The sequence below is a fragment of the Chanodichthys erythropterus genome, chromosome 5, assembly GCF_024489055.1.
Source record: "Chanodichthys erythropterus isolate Z2021 chromosome 5, ASM2448905v1, whole genome shotgun sequence".
In the NCBI taxonomy this organism is placed as follows: Eukaryota; Metazoa; Chordata; class Actinopteri; order Cypriniformes; family Xenocyprididae; genus Chanodichthys; species Chanodichthys erythropterus.
In genome coordinates this window covers 28,373,295-28,396,179 of record NC_090225.1, presented here as the reverse complement: position 1 = coordinate 28,396,179, position 22,885 = coordinate 28,373,295, and the positions used below count along the sequence as shown (strand labels likewise).

At 38.4% G+C, this 22,885-nt stretch overlaps 1 protein-coding gene across 2 annotated transcripts in view; it reads right to left on the bottom strand.

The window, feature by feature from the left end:
• Positions 1-3,270: 3,270 nt before the first annotated feature.
• The window catches only part of ubr2 (ubiquitin protein ligase E3 component n-recognin 2), a 49,320-nt gene continuing 29,705 nt past the window's right edge, over positions 3,271-22,885 (bottom strand). Inside the window, exons 22-47 of one of the 2 annotated variants that reach the window (XM_067386807.1) lie at positions 21,897-21,949; positions 21,716-21,818; positions 21,584-21,632; positions 20,314-20,468; positions 19,952-20,054; positions 19,717-19,826; positions 18,069-18,149; positions 17,804-17,985; positions 17,509-17,714; positions 17,296-17,389; positions 15,573-15,731; positions 14,586-14,677; positions 14,399-14,477; positions 14,139-14,287; positions 12,504-12,559; positions 12,259-12,355; positions 12,088-12,155; positions 11,737-11,872; positions 11,530-11,626; positions 10,090-10,220; positions 7,639-7,747; positions 7,476-7,532; positions 7,312-7,389; positions 7,010-7,180; positions 4,897-4,998; positions 3,271-4,814 (exon numbers count right to left, since the gene is read on the bottom strand). In XM_067386807.1, coding sequence (XP_067242908.1) covers positions 4,673-4,814; positions 4,897-4,998; positions 7,010-7,180; positions 7,312-7,389; positions 7,476-7,532; positions 7,639-7,747; positions 10,090-10,220; positions 11,530-11,626; positions 11,737-11,872; positions 12,088-12,155; positions 12,259-12,355; positions 12,504-12,559; positions 14,139-14,287; positions 14,399-14,477; positions 14,586-14,677; positions 15,573-15,731; positions 17,296-17,389; positions 17,509-17,714; positions 17,804-17,985; positions 18,069-18,149; positions 19,717-19,826; positions 19,952-20,054; positions 20,314-20,468; positions 21,584-21,632; positions 21,716-21,818; positions 21,897-21,949 — 2,859 coding nt within the window. In that variant the 3' untranslated portion in view covers positions 3,271-4,672. The remainder of the gene's footprint in view (positions 4,815-4,896; positions 4,999-7,009; positions 7,181-7,311; positions 7,390-7,475; positions 7,533-7,638; positions 7,748-10,089; positions 10,221-11,529; positions 11,627-11,736; positions 11,873-12,087; positions 12,156-12,258; positions 12,356-12,503; positions 12,560-14,138; positions 14,288-14,398; positions 14,478-14,585; positions 14,678-15,572; positions 15,732-17,295; positions 17,390-17,508; positions 17,715-17,803; positions 17,986-18,068; positions 18,150-19,716; positions 19,827-19,951; positions 20,055-20,313; positions 20,469-21,583; positions 21,633-21,715; positions 21,819-21,896; positions 21,950-22,885) is intronic. The other variant, XM_067386806.1, reaches the window with a different exon arrangement.

Genomic DNA, 22,885 nt, shown 5'->3' with positions numbered 1-22,885 from the left:
TGTCACACTACTGACACTGCTTTTCAGTTACCCCTTTACAGATATATAGATAGATGTCACAGAACATATCAAGAATGTGCCATAATCAAAAGGCTTAATTTCATTTCATTTTATTTATAATGATAGTACCATTCATCGATCCATCCATCCATCCATCCATGAGTAATGGGCTTAACTGCCATTAAAATAATATTAAAGTTAATATTAAGTAAAATGGAGATTAAGAAGGGTGAAAACAATTCTTTGCATACAGGAAGTGAGTGCTGAACAGGATATCTGTCATCTGGTATTTTCTCTGGCCATGAAGTCCATAAACAGTGACTGGCTGGATAAGAGCTGTTAATCAGCTTTCTGTAGCAGCTTAAATTTCAGGTGAAACTCTGGCCAGGACAGGTACAGTGCGTGAGTCTCACACGGAAGCAGAACGGGACATCTGGCTGGATAACCCCAATCCTTGTACAAGAAATTCCCTGTGTGCCCATCTTTAGAAATCATGAACTTCCCAAGATTAACTGACACCAAATTCGAGCAAAGATTTATGACTCAAACGCAACTGACATTACCAGAAGTTTCCTGAAGGAAACGACAGTGCTGGAAAGGCAGCAAAGGAATATGTTATTATTAGGTAAGTTAAGGTTTTAGGATTTAGATCTGTATAAATTAAGTTGCGTTTTATTTTCTGCCTCAGTCAGGGAAGTTAGCAACTCACACAACGCAGGAAAAACTGTCCAATCAGAATTCAATATAAGCATCAGGCAGGCAGGGGCGTCATGTTGGTTGGTTTTGAATGGCGATGGTCATTTTAAATTTCTTTACACATAAAATTAAACTTGACATTTAATATGTTTCCAGTAAGATTCCAACAGCTTTGCTCTGTGCCAAAAGGCCTATAACCATGCAAGGACGATAACTAACAATAAAAATAACTATTTCGTTTCAATAATCGATCTAATTCTATGAGAATATGGACAGCTCTAAAACGGTAATGATACAGAGGAATTTTCCAGTTGATGAACGATAAAAATTGACAGTAAAGCAGAATTCACCTGACTGAAGTTTGAAGTTCATGTTTTGAAGCATTTTTGACTGAAACGGCATCCTGAACAATAAAAAAAAAAAAAAAAAAAGAAGGGTGGGACTTGATTTTGTCTATGGGGAATTGATTGGATGGTTCTTCAGTTCATGATGGTTCAGAGAAGAGAAGAGAAGTCGCTGCAAGATGGAGGGGAAGTTATTTTGATTGTAAATTATTATTATTTTTTTTTTATAATAAATACTGCAATACTTCATTAAAAGTAATAATAGTTAGCCTGCCAACCAGCTTAGCTGTTAATTGTGATTTCATGGTGACAAAGAGCTCAAAAATTTAAAGTGGACATAAGGGCAGTGAATGCTTATAATAAACAGAACGTTACTGTGGACGCTAATGTAGTTATCGTTCTTGGTGTGAACAGGCCACCCAAAAAGATCATTGTAACACAGCAGAATATGGCTTAACGATAAAATGGCGGTTTAAGAAAGAATATAGGCTACTGCTCAGATATACGCTGATCAGGCATAACATTATGAGCACTGAGAGCTGAACTGAATAAAACTGATTATCTCTTCATCATGACACCTGTTAGTGGGCGGGATAAATGAACTAGCAAGTGAACATTTTGTCCTCAAAGTTGATGTGTTAGAAGTAGGAAAAATGGGCAAGAGTAATCTTTGATTTGAGCGAGTTTGATAAGGGCCAAATTATGATGGCTAGACGAGTGGAGCAGAGCATCTCCAAAACTGCAGCTATTGTGGGGTGTTCCCGGTCTGCAGTGGTCAGTATCTATCAAAAGTGCTCCGAGGAAGTGGGGAACCGGCGACAGGATCATGGGCGGCCAAAACTCATTGATGCACGTGGGGAGCAAAGGCTGGTCTGTGTGGTTCGATCCAACAGACGAGCTGCTGTAGCTCAAACTGCTCAAGAAGTTAATGCTGGTTCTGATAGAAAGGTGTCAGAATACACAGAGCATCAGTTTGTTGTGTATGGAGCTGCAGATCAGTCAGGGTGCCCATGCTGACCCGTCCACCGCCGAAAGAGCCAACAGTGACACGTGAGCATCAGAACTGGACCACGGAGCAATGGAAGAAGGTGGCCTGGTCTGATGAATCACGTTTTCTTTTACATCAAGTGGATGGCCGGGTGTGTGTGTGTCGCTTACCTAGGAAAAAGGCAAGCCAGTGGAGGCAGTGTGATGCTTTGGGCAATGTTCTGCTGGGAAACCTTGAGTCCTGCCATCCATGTGGATGTTACTTTGACACGCACCACCTACCTATGCATTGTTGCAGACCATGTACACCCCTTCATGGAAACGGTATTCCCTGGTATCTGTGGCCTCTTTGAGCAGGATAATGCATCCTGCCACAAAGCAAAAATGGTTCAGGAATGGTTTGAGGAGCACGAGTTTGAGGTGTTGACTTGGCCTCCAAATTCCCCAGATCTGATCCATGGAGGCCCCACCTCACAGGTCTTAAAGCAGTGGTCTCAAACTCAATTCCTGGAGGGCCAGGAGAGTTTAGCTCCAACTCACACCTGCTTGGAAGTTTCTAGTAATCCTGAAGACCTTGATTACGGTTGGAGCAAAACTGCAGAGTTGTGGCCCTCCAGGAATTGAGTTTAACATCTTGGTACAGATACCACAGCACACCTTCAGGGGTCTAGTGGAGTCCATGCCTCGACGGGTCAGGGCTGATTTGGCGACAAAAGGGGGACCAACACAATATTAGGAAGGTGCTCATAATGTTATGCCTGATCGGTGTATACTGGGTGAAAGACTGATTGATACTTTAATATTCAATAGTGGGTGAAGTGAGAGACAAATTGTTCCAAGGAAACAAGCTACCTGAGCAGTAAAGACACAATTTGACTTGATCCTGATGTGTTCCCATGTCTTTGTCCTGTGCTGGTAAAATATATATATAGAGAGATAATTATAATAAGAATACATATTATCGGAATATCAGAAAAAATAACTGCTCCACAAAATAATATAATTCAATAGTCCACCTGTAGGGTATCCTAATTTATAGTTTTTGTTAAAACCATTTCTTTTGAGGAATTGACTGTCGTCAAAACCTGGACTAATAAGACTCCGTAACTCCAAGCAGTCAGTGAGCTGGGCAGCGGCCTGAACTCTGGGTCTAATCCTCTTTATTGCAGCGTTCCTGGATAAACAAGAGATTTGAACAGAACTAGAGCACAGCTGAGAGGAGATGTAACCGGCGAAATGGGTCACATCTTTGCCTGCATCAGGCCACTAAGCCCTCCTGCTCTAGAACATACAGAACAAGTACTTTACAACACAAACATTTAAAATCCTTACACTGGTGGATTATCAGCTCTTTCATCAATACATTTTATGCATCAATTCAACACAATAGTCTTTTTTCTTTTTTATTTATTTCATTAATGTTTTACAATATAGTACAATGTACCCATTTATACAAGAATTCACATATTAACAAGTCAGTTTGTGATGCACACTGCTGCAGCCACTGGAAGTGTCTCAGGAAATATGCTCACCGCATTAGAAACAGGCATTTCATCTGATTTGCACGAGGCATGAAAACTTGTATCTGAAAGAAGCAACGTGTTTTTTTATGCGCGTCTGCATCTCTAACAAATAAAACCTTTGATTTCGACTAAATCCTCAGGCCAAGGCCACTATAAAGAATGGGGAAAAAAAGTCTAAAGGAGACCAAAGTTGAAACTGAATTAAGGATATGCAATTCTGCGTCCATTACTGCTGAAAAATGGTGCAGCAGTGTCAAGAAACTAAATGTCCAAATTCACAACAACACGGCACACACGTCAAAATCATGTTTCAGAGTTCAATTCATGGAAAGCATGATTCCATAGATCAAGGTCGAATACAACAAACACCCGCGAGAAACACATAAATAACACGCGTCGCAAAACAACGAGAAACAAACAGTTGTAAAAACGGACCACCTTAGAAATCCATCATATTAGAAACATACCAACTAAACACCTGTACGTAAAAAACACACTCGCGCAAACATACACAACCCAGACAAACAGAAACCAGGCATTCAAAGGACATATTCATGTGCTCCTGGATCTTCCTCGCGTTGGCTTGTATTATATGAACATTGCTGAGCACATTATAATTAGGTGGCCTTAACAAATGTATTGCAGCATTTGAGATGACGGGGCAAAGAGGACAATGTGTGTCGTACAGGTGGCGCTATCCCAGCATGGGCACTGAGAGACATTTGTGCTTACTTGAAGGGCAGCACCACTGTGCAACTCCCAAGCGATAAGAGAAACCTATAAATGTAAGCAAAATACCTTGAAAATAATTTAATATTAATTGAAGAAATTAAATAGCATTCCTATGAAGAATATCTGTGTTGCGAAGGAACCCTTATTGTTAAGGTTCAATACCTTGGCTATGTGTCTTTTTAAATATGTATTTATGTCATATTTAAAAGAAAAAGGGAGAGAAAACCCCATCCCCCTCCCCAAAAAAGAAAAAAAAGTCATGCATTCATCCATTGTCATAAAGATAGAGAAAGGGGTGGAGGAAGAGGCCTCGGTGACGCCTTGGCAAACTCTAGCCCTGCTGTGCGGATCCCCTTATGCGTTAAGAGTGTGAGAATGCATCACATGACTTCACAGGTGCTGCCAGTCGATGCCCACCAAAGTCTGATTGGCCTCCTGGGCGTGGCCGATCTCCTCTGTGATGCTGTGCTGGCGCCACAGCTTCTGGATCTTCCTGTAGCGCTCTTGGCACAAGTGTAATGGGTTTCCCCGTCTAAGAGAGACGAAACAACAGTTAATGTCACACAACTGTTAGAAATAACCATATGCGTGAAATATCAGCAGTAGAGATGTACCTTAGCCCTTGGTCTGTTTCCCCATAGTCGTCCAGGTATGGGGGAGCATAAAAACAGCCCTTAGTTTTGCCAGCCAGGAACAGGACCTGACTTTCCCGAACCCTGACACAAACAAAACAATGAAACCCTGCTGTCAAACACTACGCAAATAGCTTCAAATGCATGAAAAAGTGAAGTGCTTTAAAGAAACAATGGCAACTTCACTATAACTGTATTGCTTTTATGAAATAACAGCATTATGAACAATGTATATTATGAGAATAGACAAATAATATAGTTCTTAGCTTAATTGTATGTAATGTATTTATGATTGACAAAAAACTCCCTGCATCCAAATATGCTTACTTCCCTACTATATACACAGGTGCTGGTCATATAATTAGAATATCATCAAAAAGTTGAGTTATTTCACTAATTCCATTCAAAAAGTGAAACTTGTATATTATATTCATTCATTACACACAGACTGATATATTTCAAATGTTTATTTCTTTTAATTTTGATGATTATAACTGACAACTAAGGAAAATCCCAAATTCAGTAGAAAATTAGAATATTATGAAAAGGTTCAATATTGAAGACACCTGGTGCCACACTCTAATCAGCTAATTAACTCAAAATACCTGCAAAGGCTTTTAAATGGTCTCTCAGTCTAGTTCTGTAGGCTACACAATCATGGGGAAGACTGCTGACTTGACACTTGTCCAAAAGACGACCATTGACACCTTGCACAAGGAGGGCAAGACACAAAAGGTCATTGCAAAGGAGGCTGGCTGTTCACAGATCTCTGTGTCCAAGCACATTAATAGAGAGTCGAAGGGAAGGAAAAGATGTAGAAACAACTTGTGGAGGAGATTCACAAATAGTGGACTGCAGCTGGAGTCAGTGCTTCAAGAACCACTACGCACAGACGCCTCAGCTGTCGCATTCCTTTTGTCAAGCCACTCTTGAACAACGGACAGCGTCAGAAGCGTTTCGCCTGGGCTAAAGACAAAAAGGACTGGACTGCTGCTGAGTGGTCCAAAGTTATGTTCTCTGATGAAAGTAAATTTTGCATTTCCTTTGGAAATCAGGGTCCCAGAGTCTGGAGGAAGAGAGGAGAGGCACACAATCCACGTTGCTTGAGGTCCAGTGTAAAGTTTCCACAGTCAGTGATGGTTTGGGGTGCCATGTCATCTGCTGGTGTTGGTCCACTGTGTTTTCTGAGATCCAAGGTCAACGCAGCCATATACCAGGAAGTTTTAGAGCACTTCATGCTTTCTGCTGCTGACCAACTTTATGGAGATGCAGATTTCATTTTCCAACAGCACTTGGCACGTGCACACAGTGCCAAAGCTACCAGTACCTGGTTTAAGGACCATGGTATACCTGTTCTTAATTGGCAAGCAAACTCGCCTGACCTTAACCCCATCGAAAATCTATGGGGTATTGTGAAGAGGAACATGCGATATGCCAGACCCAACAATGCAGAAGAGCTGAAGGCCACTATCAGAGCAACCTGGGCTCTCATAACACCTGAGCAGTGCCACAGACTGATCAACTCCATGCCACGCCGCATTGCTGCAGTAAGCCTTAATTAAGTATTGAGTGCTCTACATGCTCATACTTTTCATGTTCATACTTTTCAGTTGGCCAAGATTTCTAAAAATCCTTTCTTTGTATTGGTCTTCAGTAATATTCTAATTTTCTGAGATACTGAATTTGGGATTTTCTTAGATGTCAGTTATAATCATCAAAATGAAAAGAAATAAACATTTGAAATATATCAGTCTGTGTGTAATGAATGAATATAATATACAAGTTTCACTTTTTGAATGGAAGTGAAATAAATCAACTTTTTGATGGTATTCTATGACCTGCACCTGTAGTTGGCAAAAACAGCATGTGAAAATAGTATGTCCAAATGTATGATATGTGTGCTAGTCATGTGACTCCTAGCACTCTGTGCTGTCTCTCACATAATAACAATAAATGTACAGTCAGTCCGTTAATATTGCAAAATAAACCTCAAGAACCCAATGCAAACGGCTTACCAACTGATAACTGTACCTTATCCATTACATACTTTGCCCATTATATGGACAGATTTTAGTTGACATATGCTTGCACAAACCTGAGGAAAATGCCGACTCCGGCTCCGCAGGCGAAAGTGTGTGCGGTGCACGCGCCCACATCCTCTCCTTCCAGCTCGGTCTGACAGCAGTAGCTCTGAGAGCACAGCATAGCACCACACACCAGACACAGAGTAGGAGCGCGAGACTTATCCCCTCCAGATTTAGGACACCTAAATGCCACCAAGTTCAATGGAAGATCAATTATCATTTGATTTATGGAATCAGGAGTGCATGACTCTGTAAAGAACCGGCAGCTCTTTGTCTAATGAATCAAAGGCGATTAATAACTGAGTTGACTCACGTGAAGCTGGAGGCCTGGTTAATCAGAGCACTGTAGTCACATGGCAGCTCTATGAGATGATTGGACTCTCTGGGAAACCTAGAAAAGGAAATGAAAGAATGAAACAGGTGAGCACTTGAATGTCAGCTGCAGTGAACATCTGAGTGTTGAGGTGCAGGACGCACCTGATGAGAGCCACGCTGCTCTGAAGACCCTGCAGTACACCAGGGTGAGAGCACCATCTGCAGAGCACAACAGTTATCACACCATCATTCATTCAAGCCACAGCACACATCTGGCCAATAAGTCAGAGTTTTCAGAGGAGTTTAGCTAGATATTGACGGTTACCCCTGCAGCAAAGTTTCCATCAGTTCCTGACTGTTGTAGAAGAGCTGTAACAGGTTGGAGGGCAGACATAGATATCCACACAGAGCCTCCCATTCACCCGCACCTACAGCTGAAAACACAATCATCATTTAAAGGTGCCATAGAATCAAAAACTGAAATTACCTTGGCATAGTTGAATAACAAGAGTTCATTACATGGAAAAGACATACATTGAGTTTCAAACTCCATTGTTTCCTCCTCCTTATGTAAATCTCATTTGTTTAAAAGACCTCAGAGGAACAGGCAAATCTCAACATAACACAGACTGTTACGTAACAGTCGGGATCATTAATATGTATGACCCCAATATTTGCATATGCCAGCTCATGTACAAGGCATTACACAAGGGCAGGATTAACGTCTGGATGTGCACAGCTGAATCATCAGACTAGGTAAGCAAGCAAGAACAATAGCGAAAAATGGCAGATGTAGCAATAACCCTTGTGCATTCAAAAAAAAAAAGTTACACTTAGGTTAAAAATGGACAAAAATGTCCATGCCAAAAAACTGTCATAGAAATATGATGTATTAATATTTTTTTCCACTTTCACTGATGTCAATTTTTTAACCAGCATCTGTTCTATCCATAGATACCAAATATTCATTAATTTTAAGAACTTTAACCCTTTAAATGCTGGTTTGTTTACATAATGCCATAGGTGTTTTTTTATGAAAAAATTAAAAATAGTTAATTTTCATAAACTAAATGCTAAGCAGAATTTTTTTTCTTTGCTTATTAGATTCTTGGGTGGGTCAATGAAGAACAACAACATTAATTTTGAGGCATTTATATTTTTTATGTAGTGTCAGATTTTTTACAAAAAATAACACTTAGGTCAATAATGGACAAAAATGTCCATGCCAAAAAACTGCCATAGAAATATTATATATTAATATTTTTTCCACTTTCACTGATGTCAATTTTTTAACCAGCATCTGTTCTATCCATAGATACCAAACATTCATTCATTTTCAGAATTTTAACACTTTACAAATCGGTTTCTTTACATCCTCGGCTTCTAATGCACCCATGTGCTCAGTGTCAGTGGGCAGCACTAGTTTCAGAGCTTCCTCTGCTGAGTAACGTCTCTTCAAACAATGAAATGATCAACCCCTCAAGCACCACATATGTATAGGTTTGGCTGTGAGGACACCTGTGTGAACTCAAACTTTGTATAAAATCTACCAGACTAAAAAATCAGTATTTTCTTGTGGTGAAAACTAAAATAATGTGTTTAGGGGCTTCTGAACGTCTACTTCAAATTCAAGCGTAACTTTTATCTCCGTACAAAAACAATAACAAGTGAAAAAGTGCAATCAAGGGTTAAGATGTGTGTTTGGTCAAAAAGAAGAACCTTAAAGCCTTCTTTGACCTTTTTCATAGTTTTCACATGACCCTATGACCCTGCCAAGGGTGTGACTCATACATGGAGTGGGATTTTTGATTGCCAGTATGATATAATTTCTTTCAAACTAATTACACAAATTAAATTTTCAGTAAACACCTGCAAACTACACTCTGACATCCTTACCAGTATACCCACACAATTATAGCTGCATTATTTTTCAAATTGACTTTATCATAGACTATAATATGCATAAGCAGAAAACACAAATAAAGCGAGTATTTCTTTTATAAGCCAAATTTGAAAATATGGCACAATCTAGTAAAAAATGGTAAAAATGTAAAATTTGAAGCCTTGCCGATAGAATGAATGCCTATTTGCAAATATTGTATCATTTTATAGTCAAATGGCCCTGGGTTAAAAAATTGCAGTTTTAATGGGTTTCAATGTGGACATTTTTGTCCTTAAGGTCCTAAGTGTGAGTATTTTTTGTACAGAGGGTAAAATTGATTTTTTGAAGGAAATGAGGGTAAAATATTAAAATTCCAATAAAAATAAACACCTGAGCCAAAATTCATGTAGATGGCATTAACAAAGGCACACTTATAACAAAAAACAAAACTGAAATGGACAAAAATGTCCATAAGGATGCACAAGGGTTAATAACTGACATGATCCATGATATCATGATATTTTTAGTGATATTTGTGAATTGTCTTTCTAAATGTTTAGTTAGCATGTTGCTAATGTACTGTTAAATGTGGTTAAAGTTACCATCGTTTTTTACTGTATTCACGGAGACAAGAGCCGTCGCTATTTTCATTTTTAGGGGAGCGCGAGATTTAAAGGGGCTGCAGCCTGAATCGGTGCATAGTTAATGATGCCCCAAAATAGGCAGTTAAAAGAAATTAATTAAAAAAAATCTATGGGGTATTTTGAGCTGAAACTTCAGACACATTCAGGGGACACCTTAGACTTATATTACATCTTGTGAAAACTGGTTCTAGGACAGCAAAAGGAGCAGTAAAAGTGTGTAATGTCATCACGTTGTGTTTGAGTCATATACCGTGTAACTCAGGTGGTGCTGGAGCTCCGTTAAGATGGTGGAAGAACAGAGCGGCTGCCCTGAGATAAGGCAGGATTCCAGCTTTCACGCAGTGCCACAGATGCCAGCCTGAGCTCACCTCACGCAAGCCACTGAAACACACATTCAGCTTTCGTATTAGGGTCATGCAAAGCAAGGGTGAAACAGTCCCCCTAAAAACTGAACTTTATTCTTCGTGTTGCAATCAATCTCTGAAAGTGACTACATTTACATGAATACTCATAATGCGATTATAATGAGATTTAGGCAATACTTTACCTCATGTAAACAATACTTTGACCAAATTGATGTGATTGAAGGCACAATATGTAGTTTATTTTGCAGCTAGAGGTTGCTTATTCAAAACAAAAGGTGTAGCCTGATGACACCTTGATTTCACATGATGACGGGAGGTGTTGGCTTCACATCTACAGCCGGCGGAAAATAATCTGATGGGACTCGGGCAGAAATCATAATGAATGAGCTAATGTATAAAAGATTTATTAACATTACTGTAGTAAGAAGCGAGGCCGCTAGAGCGATGGCTAATGAGAGACGAGCGCGACGCGACACGCCTCGAGAGCAGTGGAGCTTTTATTATCTCACAGATGAGCGCTTCTGCTTCTTCTGGTCAAGTGGAATATTATATATTATATACATTTGTATGTTGAAACTTGTTATAATGCTACTCTATGCGTTCACTCAGCAACTACGAGACACTTGTTGCGCACTTTTTCAAAACAAGATTCGACTAAATGTGTTGAGCTATATAACATGATTAGTTTTCTGTCAATGAATGTATCCAAACAGTTGCTCACCTGTCTAATAAAACATGATTAAAGCAGAAATCGAGGGTACCGTGGGATTGATGTCATTGATAGGTGACGCATGGACATGGTCCGTGTCCTGGTTAAAATTGCTTATTTCTTATTTGCTAATTTGCTTATTTCAACATTATTGGAAACATTTGGGATAATGTAAGAACACAAGTCAACAAAATATATAACACTGTTCTAGTGGCTTTTGGATATTTTAATCCAAAAACAATGCTGACAATGTTGCACAACGTGAATATAATGCAGTATATTAATTTTGTAACAATCTCTTTACTGTCACTTTTGATCTATTTACCAAAACCATGACCCGAGAATAATGATAAAAGCCGAACAGTGAGAAATTTGAACCGTTTGATTACCAGAAACCATTTCTTTGTGATACAGACAGCAAGTGCATCTCTTCAACATATTAACAGACAAAATGTCATATTATTGCACAAAAAATGCAAAGCTTCCTGATGTTTGCAAAACTGGCTTTATTTTTTTAATTTTGTATTTGCTTCTTTTGACTTTGTGGAGAAATTACATAATGAAAGATATAAATCATAAAGATAATTGCCAGGTTTAACATTGTGTGCGCTTTCACCTGCCCAGATGTGTCCTGAGAGTGTTGTAGAGCATACACACTCTCTCTTCCTCCTCCCTCTCTGCTCCTCCACTCTCCTGCTCCATCTGCACCTCCTCTGATGCACACAGGAGTCAACAAACATGAATATCCGAAAACACTCAAAATCATCTATGAAGTCTCTATGTTTATGTTACTGCCTGTGAAGGGGAAAGGTGAGGTTCTCACCTGGCACGGAGGTAAGAAGGATCTGGACTATGTGAGCAACAGTGACAAGGTGCAGGAAGTGCAGTTGTGCAGTGTCCTCGCTGAGCCCTGAGGAATCCAGACAGTGAATCGCTGGATGGGACAGCACCAAGCTCACCTAAAACACACACAAACTGGGGTCAGAGGTCATACTGAAACAACTGACTGAGTCAGAGTATGAACCTTAACACATACAGTTTTTGCTTGTTTTTTTTTATTGTTTGGAGGTGTGAACAGGCTGTGGTAAACTTGAGTTATTAACTTAGTAGAGAATGTACAAGGTTAGGACACTGAAATCTGTCGCTTATGTTAATAGCAGATGTGGCAGCCTACCAGCAAGTGGAACATGTCTATATCCAGAATGCATGGTGTATTCTCCACCCAGGGATCAGGAACAAGGGCTGAATAAGCACACAATGCAGTGAGGGTTGTCATTTACTTCTCATAATATTTGACACATGCCAAAACAACTGCTTGTGGCAAGAGACAGTAGCGCTCACTTACCTGCTAAGAGTCTGATAAAGTGATTCTGTACAGTGGTGTGAGAGGAGGCTGTCCAGCAGGCTGAGCCGAACCGGGTCAGAGAACTCAAACAGTCATCCTGCATACACAAAACATTTAGGTAATCAAACAAATCAAACTCAAGAATAAAAATTTTAGAGCCCACTTGGAAAGGACAAATTAGTAATTGATATTCATTATACATTCAAATAACAAGCTTGCGTAATTATTCAAATGTGTTCGATTACCTGTCTGCATGGTAAACTTCCAAACAAAGGCTTTTCTTCATCCACCAGCAATCTCTCTGTGTGAGAAATGAAATGACACAATCTAATTTACTTTTAGCCCTCATAATTCACTCACTGAAAATCGCCATACATACATTTTTTGTATTCCCAGTTCCGGTGGAATTTAATCAGTAACTTGTTAAGTGAATGCACAAATATTTCAAAGTTTCGAATGCTACCATGTTAGAACTACGTTTACCCTATTATTAATAATATTAAAAAAATAATAATAATTGATAAACTCTGTGACATTTGAAATTTTACATAAACTACAGAAAAAAATGCTGTGGTGCAAGAAAAATATATTTTTATGAATTTTAATTTAATAAATATCATGAAATTCATAAGAACATAATTTGAAAAAAATTAACAGTATTAACATTAAAATCAATGGACTTAATTCCTTGGAAGTTACAAATCATGACTGCTCAAAAACAGCCCAAATTTCTGAAAGCTACATTATATTCACTTTAGCAATATCAAAACAACATCAATATTTCTCTGAAATGTTTTCAAAATATTCATTTTACTTGCAGAAATCTGTGGATGAAAAAGATTATCCCTTTTTTCATGCTGCAATTGTTCATCATTTACTGTTATTTCTATTCCTTATGTTCTATTTTTATTATTCTTCTTTATGTAAAGCACTTTGAATTACCATTGTGTATGAAATGTGCTATACAAATAAAATTGCCTTGCATGTGTACTTCTCAAAAGTATGTGAGATATGGGAAGTAGGCTAAATACATTTTACAAGACTATTTTTGATAAAAATCTAACAAATCTAAATCGCCATCACCTGCTTTCAAATGGAGCGGCATTTAATAGACAAGCCACGCAATATCGCGCTCATTATCGAAGGCGATTCATCTGCGTGGCTTGTCAGTGAACTACGGCTGTCTATTAAATGCCGCTTCATTTGAAAGCAGGTGATGGCGATTTAGCAGCAATCAGGGAACCGGCTTTACTGACGAAATCCACGTGACAATCGCATGCGATATCTCGGTCAGCCCTTATATATATATATATATATATATATATATATATTATATTTAAAAAAAAAAAAATCTGCATAACATCACATGTAAAGCCTCAGTTGACAAACAGATCAAAATAGACCAGAACACAAAAAGTTTTTTTTTTACATTTTGATTATGGATATTAAATGCAATATGCAAAAAAACTGCAAAAAAATATTGAAAAAAAATATATGTATAAATAAATGCAACAACACACACACACACACACACACACACACACACACACACACACACACACACACACACACACACACACACACACACACAGACACAGACACAGACACAGACACAGACACAGACACACACACATACAAACAAAAAGACCAAAACATTTTTTTATACATCTCTTCCAGATCAAAACGGACCCGTATTCATTATGAAGGTAAGAATCACAACAACAACAAAAAATCCCTGATAATTTTAGGTTTTCCATAATAATAGAAATTCTAATTCTTAACATTTTTACATTTTCCAAAGAAAAGTTTTGGTGCCGATTTCCTGACCAGTTCAATACTTGGTAGTATTATGCATTAGTTGAACACTATCTTAGACTGACCTATGGACTGAATGGTGTAGGCACAGCTGCCCCAGCACATGATTGGCACGCGGGGGTCCTGCTCATTGGGGTGCACTTTAAGACCCACTTTATATGTGGCTGTCCCAAACGTGGTCAACATCTCCTTTATGGTGCTTGAGTATGGGTTGCTGACAGATAGAAATATGCTTTATTAGTGTTGTCTTTTTTGTTTGACAAGGACACTTTTGAGCTTGTTTAAGTGAACTATGGGTGACTGGTAGTTTCAAATGTAGTTTTACTTTGGAGTGTGGTCCAGTTTGAAGCCATCAGGGGGAGGACAGGTATTAACACCATCTGTATCATCAACACCTTCAGCACCTGCAGACACGCATTGATAATTTCGATTTCATTCAAAAACACTGACTCAATGAACAGCGAGGCCATTTCTGACACATTTTAAGTATCTTTGAGGATTGGGTTACTCACTGTTGGCCTTGGCCTTCCTGTGAGCAGAGAGCAGGGCTTTCATCTGCTGAGAGGTGATGTTCAACCACTGGCTCAGATCAGGCTGTTCAGAGCTACAGCAAACACAAAAACTCAATCAAATCCATCTCATGCCTCATATTTTGATAGAAAAGGACAGAAATCATGCAATAAAGATGTTGTCATATTAGAACAATATTGGCGAAATATCAATATTGTCTTTCACCAATAGTGTAGCAATGTGTGAAGCACAGCTTACACAGAAGTCAAATTTAAATCTAAGAAGCTTTCTGTTGGTCAACACAACTCATACGCATGAACTTGAACCCATTGGTTAAAGGGTTAGTTCACCAAAAAAGAAAATTCTGTCATTAATTACTCACCTTTGAAAGTTGAACCCTGAAAGTAGTGGTTAAACTGCGGTCTATGGAAGGGTCAGAGAGCTCTTAGACTTCATCAAAAATATCTTAATTTGTGTTCTGAAGATGAATGAAGGTCTTATTGGTGTGGAACAACATGGTGAACTAACCCTTTTTCACGCATTGATCAAGGGTGCACTAGATTTTGAAAAAGGCACCACCTCAACAGATAAATATAAAGGATGCATATTCATAATGTGTCTTACCATCTGCACTGTGTTTTGTGAAGTGCACTGGGTGCTTAGCATGTGCCCGTGTTTATTAATAGCAGTGCTGAGCTCATATGAGTGGGGCTTGTAGTCTCTATTACACAATAGGATTGCCACATTTACTACAGATGAGTATTAAACTAACACGGTACAATCAACCAATTCCGCTCCATTCATTTACTCTTCACCTGTATGTGAAGAGAGGTCCACATACCTGTATGTATTAATCTGGGAGGTCACACTAATTATCTATTTACACTCTGAGAGCTTTGTAAATTGCAGTATGGTCATAACAAGTATTATACTAAATCAAACAAAGATTAAACTGTAGGTCAATCTCTTCTGTGTGTTTGTTGCAGTACCTGCAGCTGGTCTTATTAAGAGGCAGCAGCGGAATGACTGTGTTACTCAGACATTCGCAGAGTGGACACAAGAACTCTCCGTTCTCCACATCGTAACTTGTGTGCACACGTAGCCTCTGCTGCCTGCGCTGCTCTTTAGCCTGCACCGCTTCAAAATACCTGCAGGGGGAGACGTCACACACAGTTACAATGCAAAGGAATGATAAAATGATAAATGGTGATAGTGACAAAAACACACACTTTAGGGCTGCACAGTATTGGGGGGAAACTGACATAGTGGTCATTTTGTTGGGAAGTGCATATACATAGAAAAGCTGGGGGGAAAGACTTACTTTAGGGCTAAACAATTTGAGAAAAACTTAAAAAACCCGGGTATTTACACTTGGGTATACTCTTCACAAGAAGTCAAAAAAAAATAAAAAGTTTTCATAGGCCTCATTCCAACTGGTTTGGACCCATTCAATATGACTATTAAAACAATAATAACTGATTTTTATTAGGGCTGCCCTCTAATAGTCGACGAGAAGAGGCTTAGTAGACCAAGATTTCCACAGAAAGTGGCGAAGTCACATATTCCTTGAGGGAGAGATCATTACCGACAGAAAATCCAAACATTCGCCCATCATTCACTGACCTCAAATATGGTTTATCACTTTAAACAAATGTGCGCTATTATCACTATTTAAATGTGCGTATTATTAGGCACATATCCATACATGACATGGAGGCACCGATGCGATCACTTGCATTTAACTGAAAATACTCCGTCATTTTGGTCATACACATAAGAGTAATACCAACTGTGAAAGGGTCTACTTTTATTTCTGTAAACTCACAATAACAGCAAAACGTTCTGCTTTTGTAAAATAATAAAACCAATGAGGATGCGCTTTCAGCCGTCTCAGTCTCAGTGAACCGGAGCACATAAAAAAAAATGAACCAAAACTCAGTGTATACTTGCCTCACAGACACGAGAAATATATATATAGAAATCTTGAAATGTGTACTTTTAAACAAACCAATTCAAATGGAAAATAAATATTCTCAGATTATGTAATCCGAAAGAAACATGCATATAGGCGCGTCCACTACTGCGGAGATGACGAGTCAGCATCTCTGCAGCCGAAAACAGAAAACATTATCAATAAATTAAAATTTGTAGATAGTCACATTGCTGTTTTTTCATGATACATTCATAATCCTTACATTTTACCAGTGTGCTGCGGCAAGCTTTATGTGTGCGCATGACCGCTGATTAGGTTGTGTATTATATATAGGCAATTCAATTATTTATAAATTATATGATTTATGGCTTATTAACATGAACGCGTGATTAGTCAGCTAATGGCTTAAATGAACGACTACTAGCCGACTAGAAAAATCTTTAGTCGAGGGCAGCCCTAATTTTTATTGTGATTATTAAACATACTAAAACAAATTGTAATAATTTCATTGTATAATGCACAATATTATATTACAGCACTCTTCAAGATGATACTCTTAAAGGGTTAAAACTTTGCCAAAATCTATTACTATCTCTTTAAGTGCTATATGACCTAAATAATAATATATGTGGAAATAATGAATGGGAAAAATACTTCTTGAACTGAGGGTGCTAAAAAAGAGGGCATTTACGATTACATTCTTTTGTCCCTCTGATAGAAAGAGCACATTTTTCGGCATATGGAAGCATATGTTGCTAATTTTTCATGATGATTCTTACCGTTGCCAGCAGTGAGAGTGCATGATGTGTCCGCAGCTGCCCGTGTGTGTGCCGAACGACAAGTCAGGGTGCATGAAAAGAGGGTCATACTTATCTGTAACAAAAACAATTGCATTCATCAACACAAACATGCACATATGAGATATAAAGAACCAAACACAGACACACACACACACCTACACACACACACACACACACACACACACGACATGCCTGGGTTGTGTGGAGGTCTCTTGCGGTTTTTGGACATGACAGTTGAGCGCTGGACAAAAGCAGCGAGCACCATGGCTTTGCCGTCAGCCCTGATTTCCTGCTCTTCCTGACACAAAATACACGTCACCACCTTCCTCCTCTCACTGCCACCTGCACGCCACCTCCGTGGACCAACACACACCAGCACGCTATCACACGTACTGGGGCTATGAAGTAAAGAAAGAGAAATTAGAGGACACCATCTGGAAACTAATGTTTGATCCATGAGACTTTGCAGCGTGATGTGTTTGTGTACCTGTGCTCCAGTGAGGAGGAGGTAGAGGGGTCGAGCTCCTCCAGGCTCTGCTGGAACAACTCTTTGTTCTCGTTGATGAAATGTCTTTGCATCTCTGACATCTGAGCCATGATCTTCTCCCTCCGGAGCCGCGCCATCTCCGCTTTCCTCTTCCGCTCCGCCTTATCCTTGTCCCGCACCGTCTACACACACACAAATATCCACTGAGACAATACTGCAACCTTAAGGGGTCATGACGCAAGGGTGTTGCGCTTCCTATGCTCACCTCCTCTTGGCTGTGCCCTGAGCTGTCACTAGGGGGCGCACTGGCCGTGCACTCCCGCGTGGTCTTGATGGTGGCCACAGTCTGCAGATACACAAAAAATAAGTAAGAAAATCTTTATATATAAATATCTAGCAGATGGTAGGTGTATTTTCTGTGTGCCGTTTAAAATAACAATGGCAACACTTCAACAATAAGGTCTCATTTGTTAATAGTTAATGCATTAACTAATATGACATCAGTCCACTTTTACAGCCTTGTTGTGCTTATAAATTTAATAATAATAAATAATTAATACATTTTATAAAGTTTTATGAAAAATTATGCCATGTTCACACAGCCCCAACAGACAACAAACTTTGAGTCAGAATCTCTTGTCATTTTCTCCTGAAAAGAGGGCGTACAAAATGAAAGAGATTGTGGGTGAATCCGTGGTTGCTGCGATGGGAAAGACTGGGTGTGTACTTTAATTTATGTAGAGAACTGCAGTTGATCAGGACAAACTGTTTCATTAGAAAGTTTAAATACTGCAACTTTGATATTTATTTACAGTTTATGATAAACTTCAGTTGCAGTGACAGTAATTTCTTAATTTATGTCAGGAGGGCAAAATAATCAATTGGTTAATATTTTGAAACGCATTCATATTCAGTCAGGGCTGCTATGGTTTATTTGTGTTCACAAAGCTGCAATGAACAGCATCCGTTAGGACTTTTAGTCCAAAAGAGTGCATACTTTGAGAAATACTGATATATTTACACAAGCTAGTTTAATATTTATTAGACCGAATCAAAATTTCTATTCATTATCCACTGATTTATGCGATCTGATGACTATTGGCGGCTGGCTGTTTCTATCCATGAAACACGAAGCTAATAAACACGTTTACGATAGTATATGATTTGTCTGTGAATTTCATTTGGTTTGGGGTATTTTCATATCAATAAAGGATTTTTACATTAGAGTATGTCAGAGTTTGTTGTCATTTGTTGGAAAATCATATAGAACTGCTCAGACCTTCTAAGATCTGACAAATGCCTATTGAAAGCATTCAGTCGGATGAAAACAAACCCCAACCGACGCCAACAAACGGTGACAGGGGTAACATAACTGATCTGACAAATCCCGATGAGCGTGTCCATCTGTGTTTGTTGGCGTCTCTCTGTGTGGTGTGAACTGGCCTTTACAAACTATTCAAACTTAAATGCGTTTTAGATAAAAACCGAAAGAGTTGTCAGAAGCTTAAATGGCGCTGATGTTTAAGTTGTGAGACCATGGTGTAGTTCGTGTATAGCCTACTTTAGCTTTTTACTTCTGGCAATTGTATTTATGCTTCAAACATCCTAAAAGAAGTGTTCATTTGTGAAAATCATCTTGATGGACAAATTGTGCAAGTATCATAAACTTCTGTTGATCACAGAGCTTATTTTTTTGGGATAATCCAAACAATCCTAATGGGTTTTTGTTGAGGGAACCAGTGTGATGCAAACTTCTGGGTTGGCCTACAAATTTCCATCATCCCTGCACCAATGTATTACTTTGGCAAGAATGCGAACATGCCATAATTTACTGACCCTATTGGATACCTGAGTTGTTTACACATTCATTCTAGTGACAGGTGGCTTTGTAATGAGATTTGGATTAGCTTTACCTTGAGGATCCAGCGGATCATGTCCTTGTGCACCTCTAGATGAGGAGCATTCTGCAGGGTTTCCAATAAAGCCAAGATACTGGGAGTGTTTGAAGGAACCTCACCTGGTCCTACAATGAAGAGATTTGTTCAGCTCAACTATAAGAAGTGTGTGTGTGTGTGTGTGTGTGTGTGTGTGTGTGTGTGTGTGTGTGTGTGTGTGTGTGTGTGTGATGGAGAAAGAAGACAGACATACTGGAGATTTTGAGAGTGAAATTGAAGTTGGTATCGTTATCTTCTGCGCTGCTGATGAGATGTTGCTGTTCCTCCACCAGGCCCATGCCTATGAGATGCAGCACCTGTGTGACACGTTCATACAGAGCTCTAACTTGGGTGGTAATTCAACATCTAACATTATGGTACAAGTCAATTTATATCAAGATAACATTCATGATAGTTTATTTTGCCAGAAATTAATTGACAAACTAATTTAAATATTAAATGACAAGTGAACAGTACTTGAAAACCATGCAAATGTACTTCACAAGACTTAATGACAATTATCAAAGATGATGATGTTCGTAATATGAGAGAGTGCTCCAGTTTGTGCAGACGTACCCTCTGAAGCATGGACTCAGACCAGTGTCCTCCGCTGGGCTCCATTGCCCACTGCAGCACAGCTCCTAGAATCCCCAGCAACACGTCACACTGCAGCATGTTCACCAGACTAGCAAACAGCGGACAGAACCGAGGCAAAACTGGTGGAGGCAGGACTACAAGAAACATACATGCAAATCAGTTTTTGCCACTGACATCACATATCACCAGGGCTATGTGATTAACTGACATAAAACCAAAATCATTGTGACATGGCGACACGAACCAATCGCAAAGGCTGTAATTTGAATTAAATAAATATTCGCAATGTATGTTTCAGAGTGAAGTGCGGCACTGTGTTCATTTACATATGAGCAGCTCATGATGTATTAACGGTTTTCAACATTGATAATAATAATAATAAATGTTTCTTGAGTATCAAATCATCATATCAGAATGATTTCTGAAGGGTCATGTGACTCTGAAGACTGCAGCAATGATGCTGAAAATTCGGCTTTGCATCATAGGAATAAATTACATTTTAAAATATATTCAAATAGAATATTTAGATAGATTTCATAGATTTTTAATAGATTTAAATTAATACAAATTTTTATCAAATAAATGCAGCCTTGGTGAGCATAAGAAACTTCTTTTAAAAACATTAAAAATCATTCTGATCCCAAACTCTTGAACGGCAGTGTAGTCGCAAAGGTACTCATAAGTAGGAGATTGTCTAAAGTGGTCCATCAAAATAAAGTGTTACCTATATTATTTTTCTTAAATACTCTATTTTTTATTAAACTGTGAAATAATACAGTACCAATGTTTCTTATTTAGTTTTTATTTAGTAATTTTTTATATGTGTATTAAATAATAATAATAATAATAATAATAATAATAATAATAATATTATTATTATTATATACCCATATTAAAACAATCAAAAATTTGGGGCAAAATCTGCAGCCTTACAAACAAGCACAGCAAACCTTGATTTATTTATTGACGTAATTGCAAATTTTTCCTGAAAAAATTGCCTTTACTCCTCCCCCCTCAAATAATGCTATGAATGGGTTAATGTGGCATTATGCTTATGTAAATGTAGTGGCCAATTAATATCACCTTATTTTCCAAATTTTGGACTGCAACAAGAAATTCAATACTATAAAACAAATATAATGAAAGAACCCATTTTAATGACGCAATATGCCTTTCTGGGTGAAATGTTTAAATTGTTTACTCATACCTAAAATGTTAACAGTATATAAATATATGTAGATAGCAGTACCTGAATCTTCCCCATTTTGCCTCTTTATCTTTCTCTGAGCCTCTTCAGCCTGAACGAAAACAAAGAAAACAAATGAACATGGGTTTTCAACAGTTGTTCTTTTCGAGTTTCAGTTTCAAACATGCAGCGTACCTTAGACTGGTCAGCTCTGGAGTAATGGTGAAAGTAAAGGTTGAACATCTTGGCACACTCTGGCCTGAGTTTATAAAGTCCTCTACCCGTCACACCAGGCTTCCTGTACAACACATTTCACACAGGATTACACACAAACCAATCCAAGGCTTTGGACGAGACTCTTATTTAGGACACTCACTTAAACGAAGCCACACTATCGATGACCCTCTCCATGCCGGTTTCCTTATTCTCCTGTGTGCAGATGACAAGTGATGACGAGTGAGTGAAATTCATTAGCAAAAAGTACCACCAGGTGGCAGTCACATTCAGGAAAAAAAGTGTCAACAGAAACTTCAGGAAAAGATCAATACTTTTTAGATTTCAAAAACATGGCATTTGTTTGACTTTTATCATGGTTTGTGCATTTGTAAGTTGTAAAAAAAAGAGATGTATTATACATATATAAGTTTCAGAGATCATTTTCCAGGATATTTTCAATTTTGTTTTTTTCAAGCGTCAACTGAGCGGAAGCCATTCACTTGCATTATATGGACTCAGAGATAGATCATTTTCCTAAAATTGTTTGTGTTTATCTGAGGAAAGTCATATCATATCTGGGATGGCATGAGGGTTAGTAAATGATGAGAATTTTAATTTTGGGGCAAACTACCCCTTTTTATACCAGTTCACATTATCACAATTGCTACTGCATGTAGCAAATATTTTTTTGTTTGTTTTTTTTGTTTTTTGCATCGATTGGGTCTGAAGAAGTAGCAGTTTACAATAAGATTGCAATGCCGCACAGATGTGCCGTTCCTGGCTGTGGAAAAACAACATGTTTGAATACTCTGCCAAAGGATCCAGATGACAGGGAAAAATGGATTCAGTTTATTTTTTGCAAACGCTCCAGTCATGTCTGTTAATTTACGTGTGTTCACTACATGGATGAATGACTGTTTAAGGAGAATATTTATAAAAAAATAAATAAATAAAAAATATCGCAGTATGATGCTGGCTTTGCCAGAACACTTTAACTCAAAGATTAGGTTAATAAACATGCAGATTAACATAATTATTATTAATAGTCCATTACTTCAGGGGTCTCCATGCATTGCCACAAGTGCACCTGTGAGTGTTTATAGCAATCGTATTTTATTTGATATTACATCTTTTTATGCGGAATTGTCA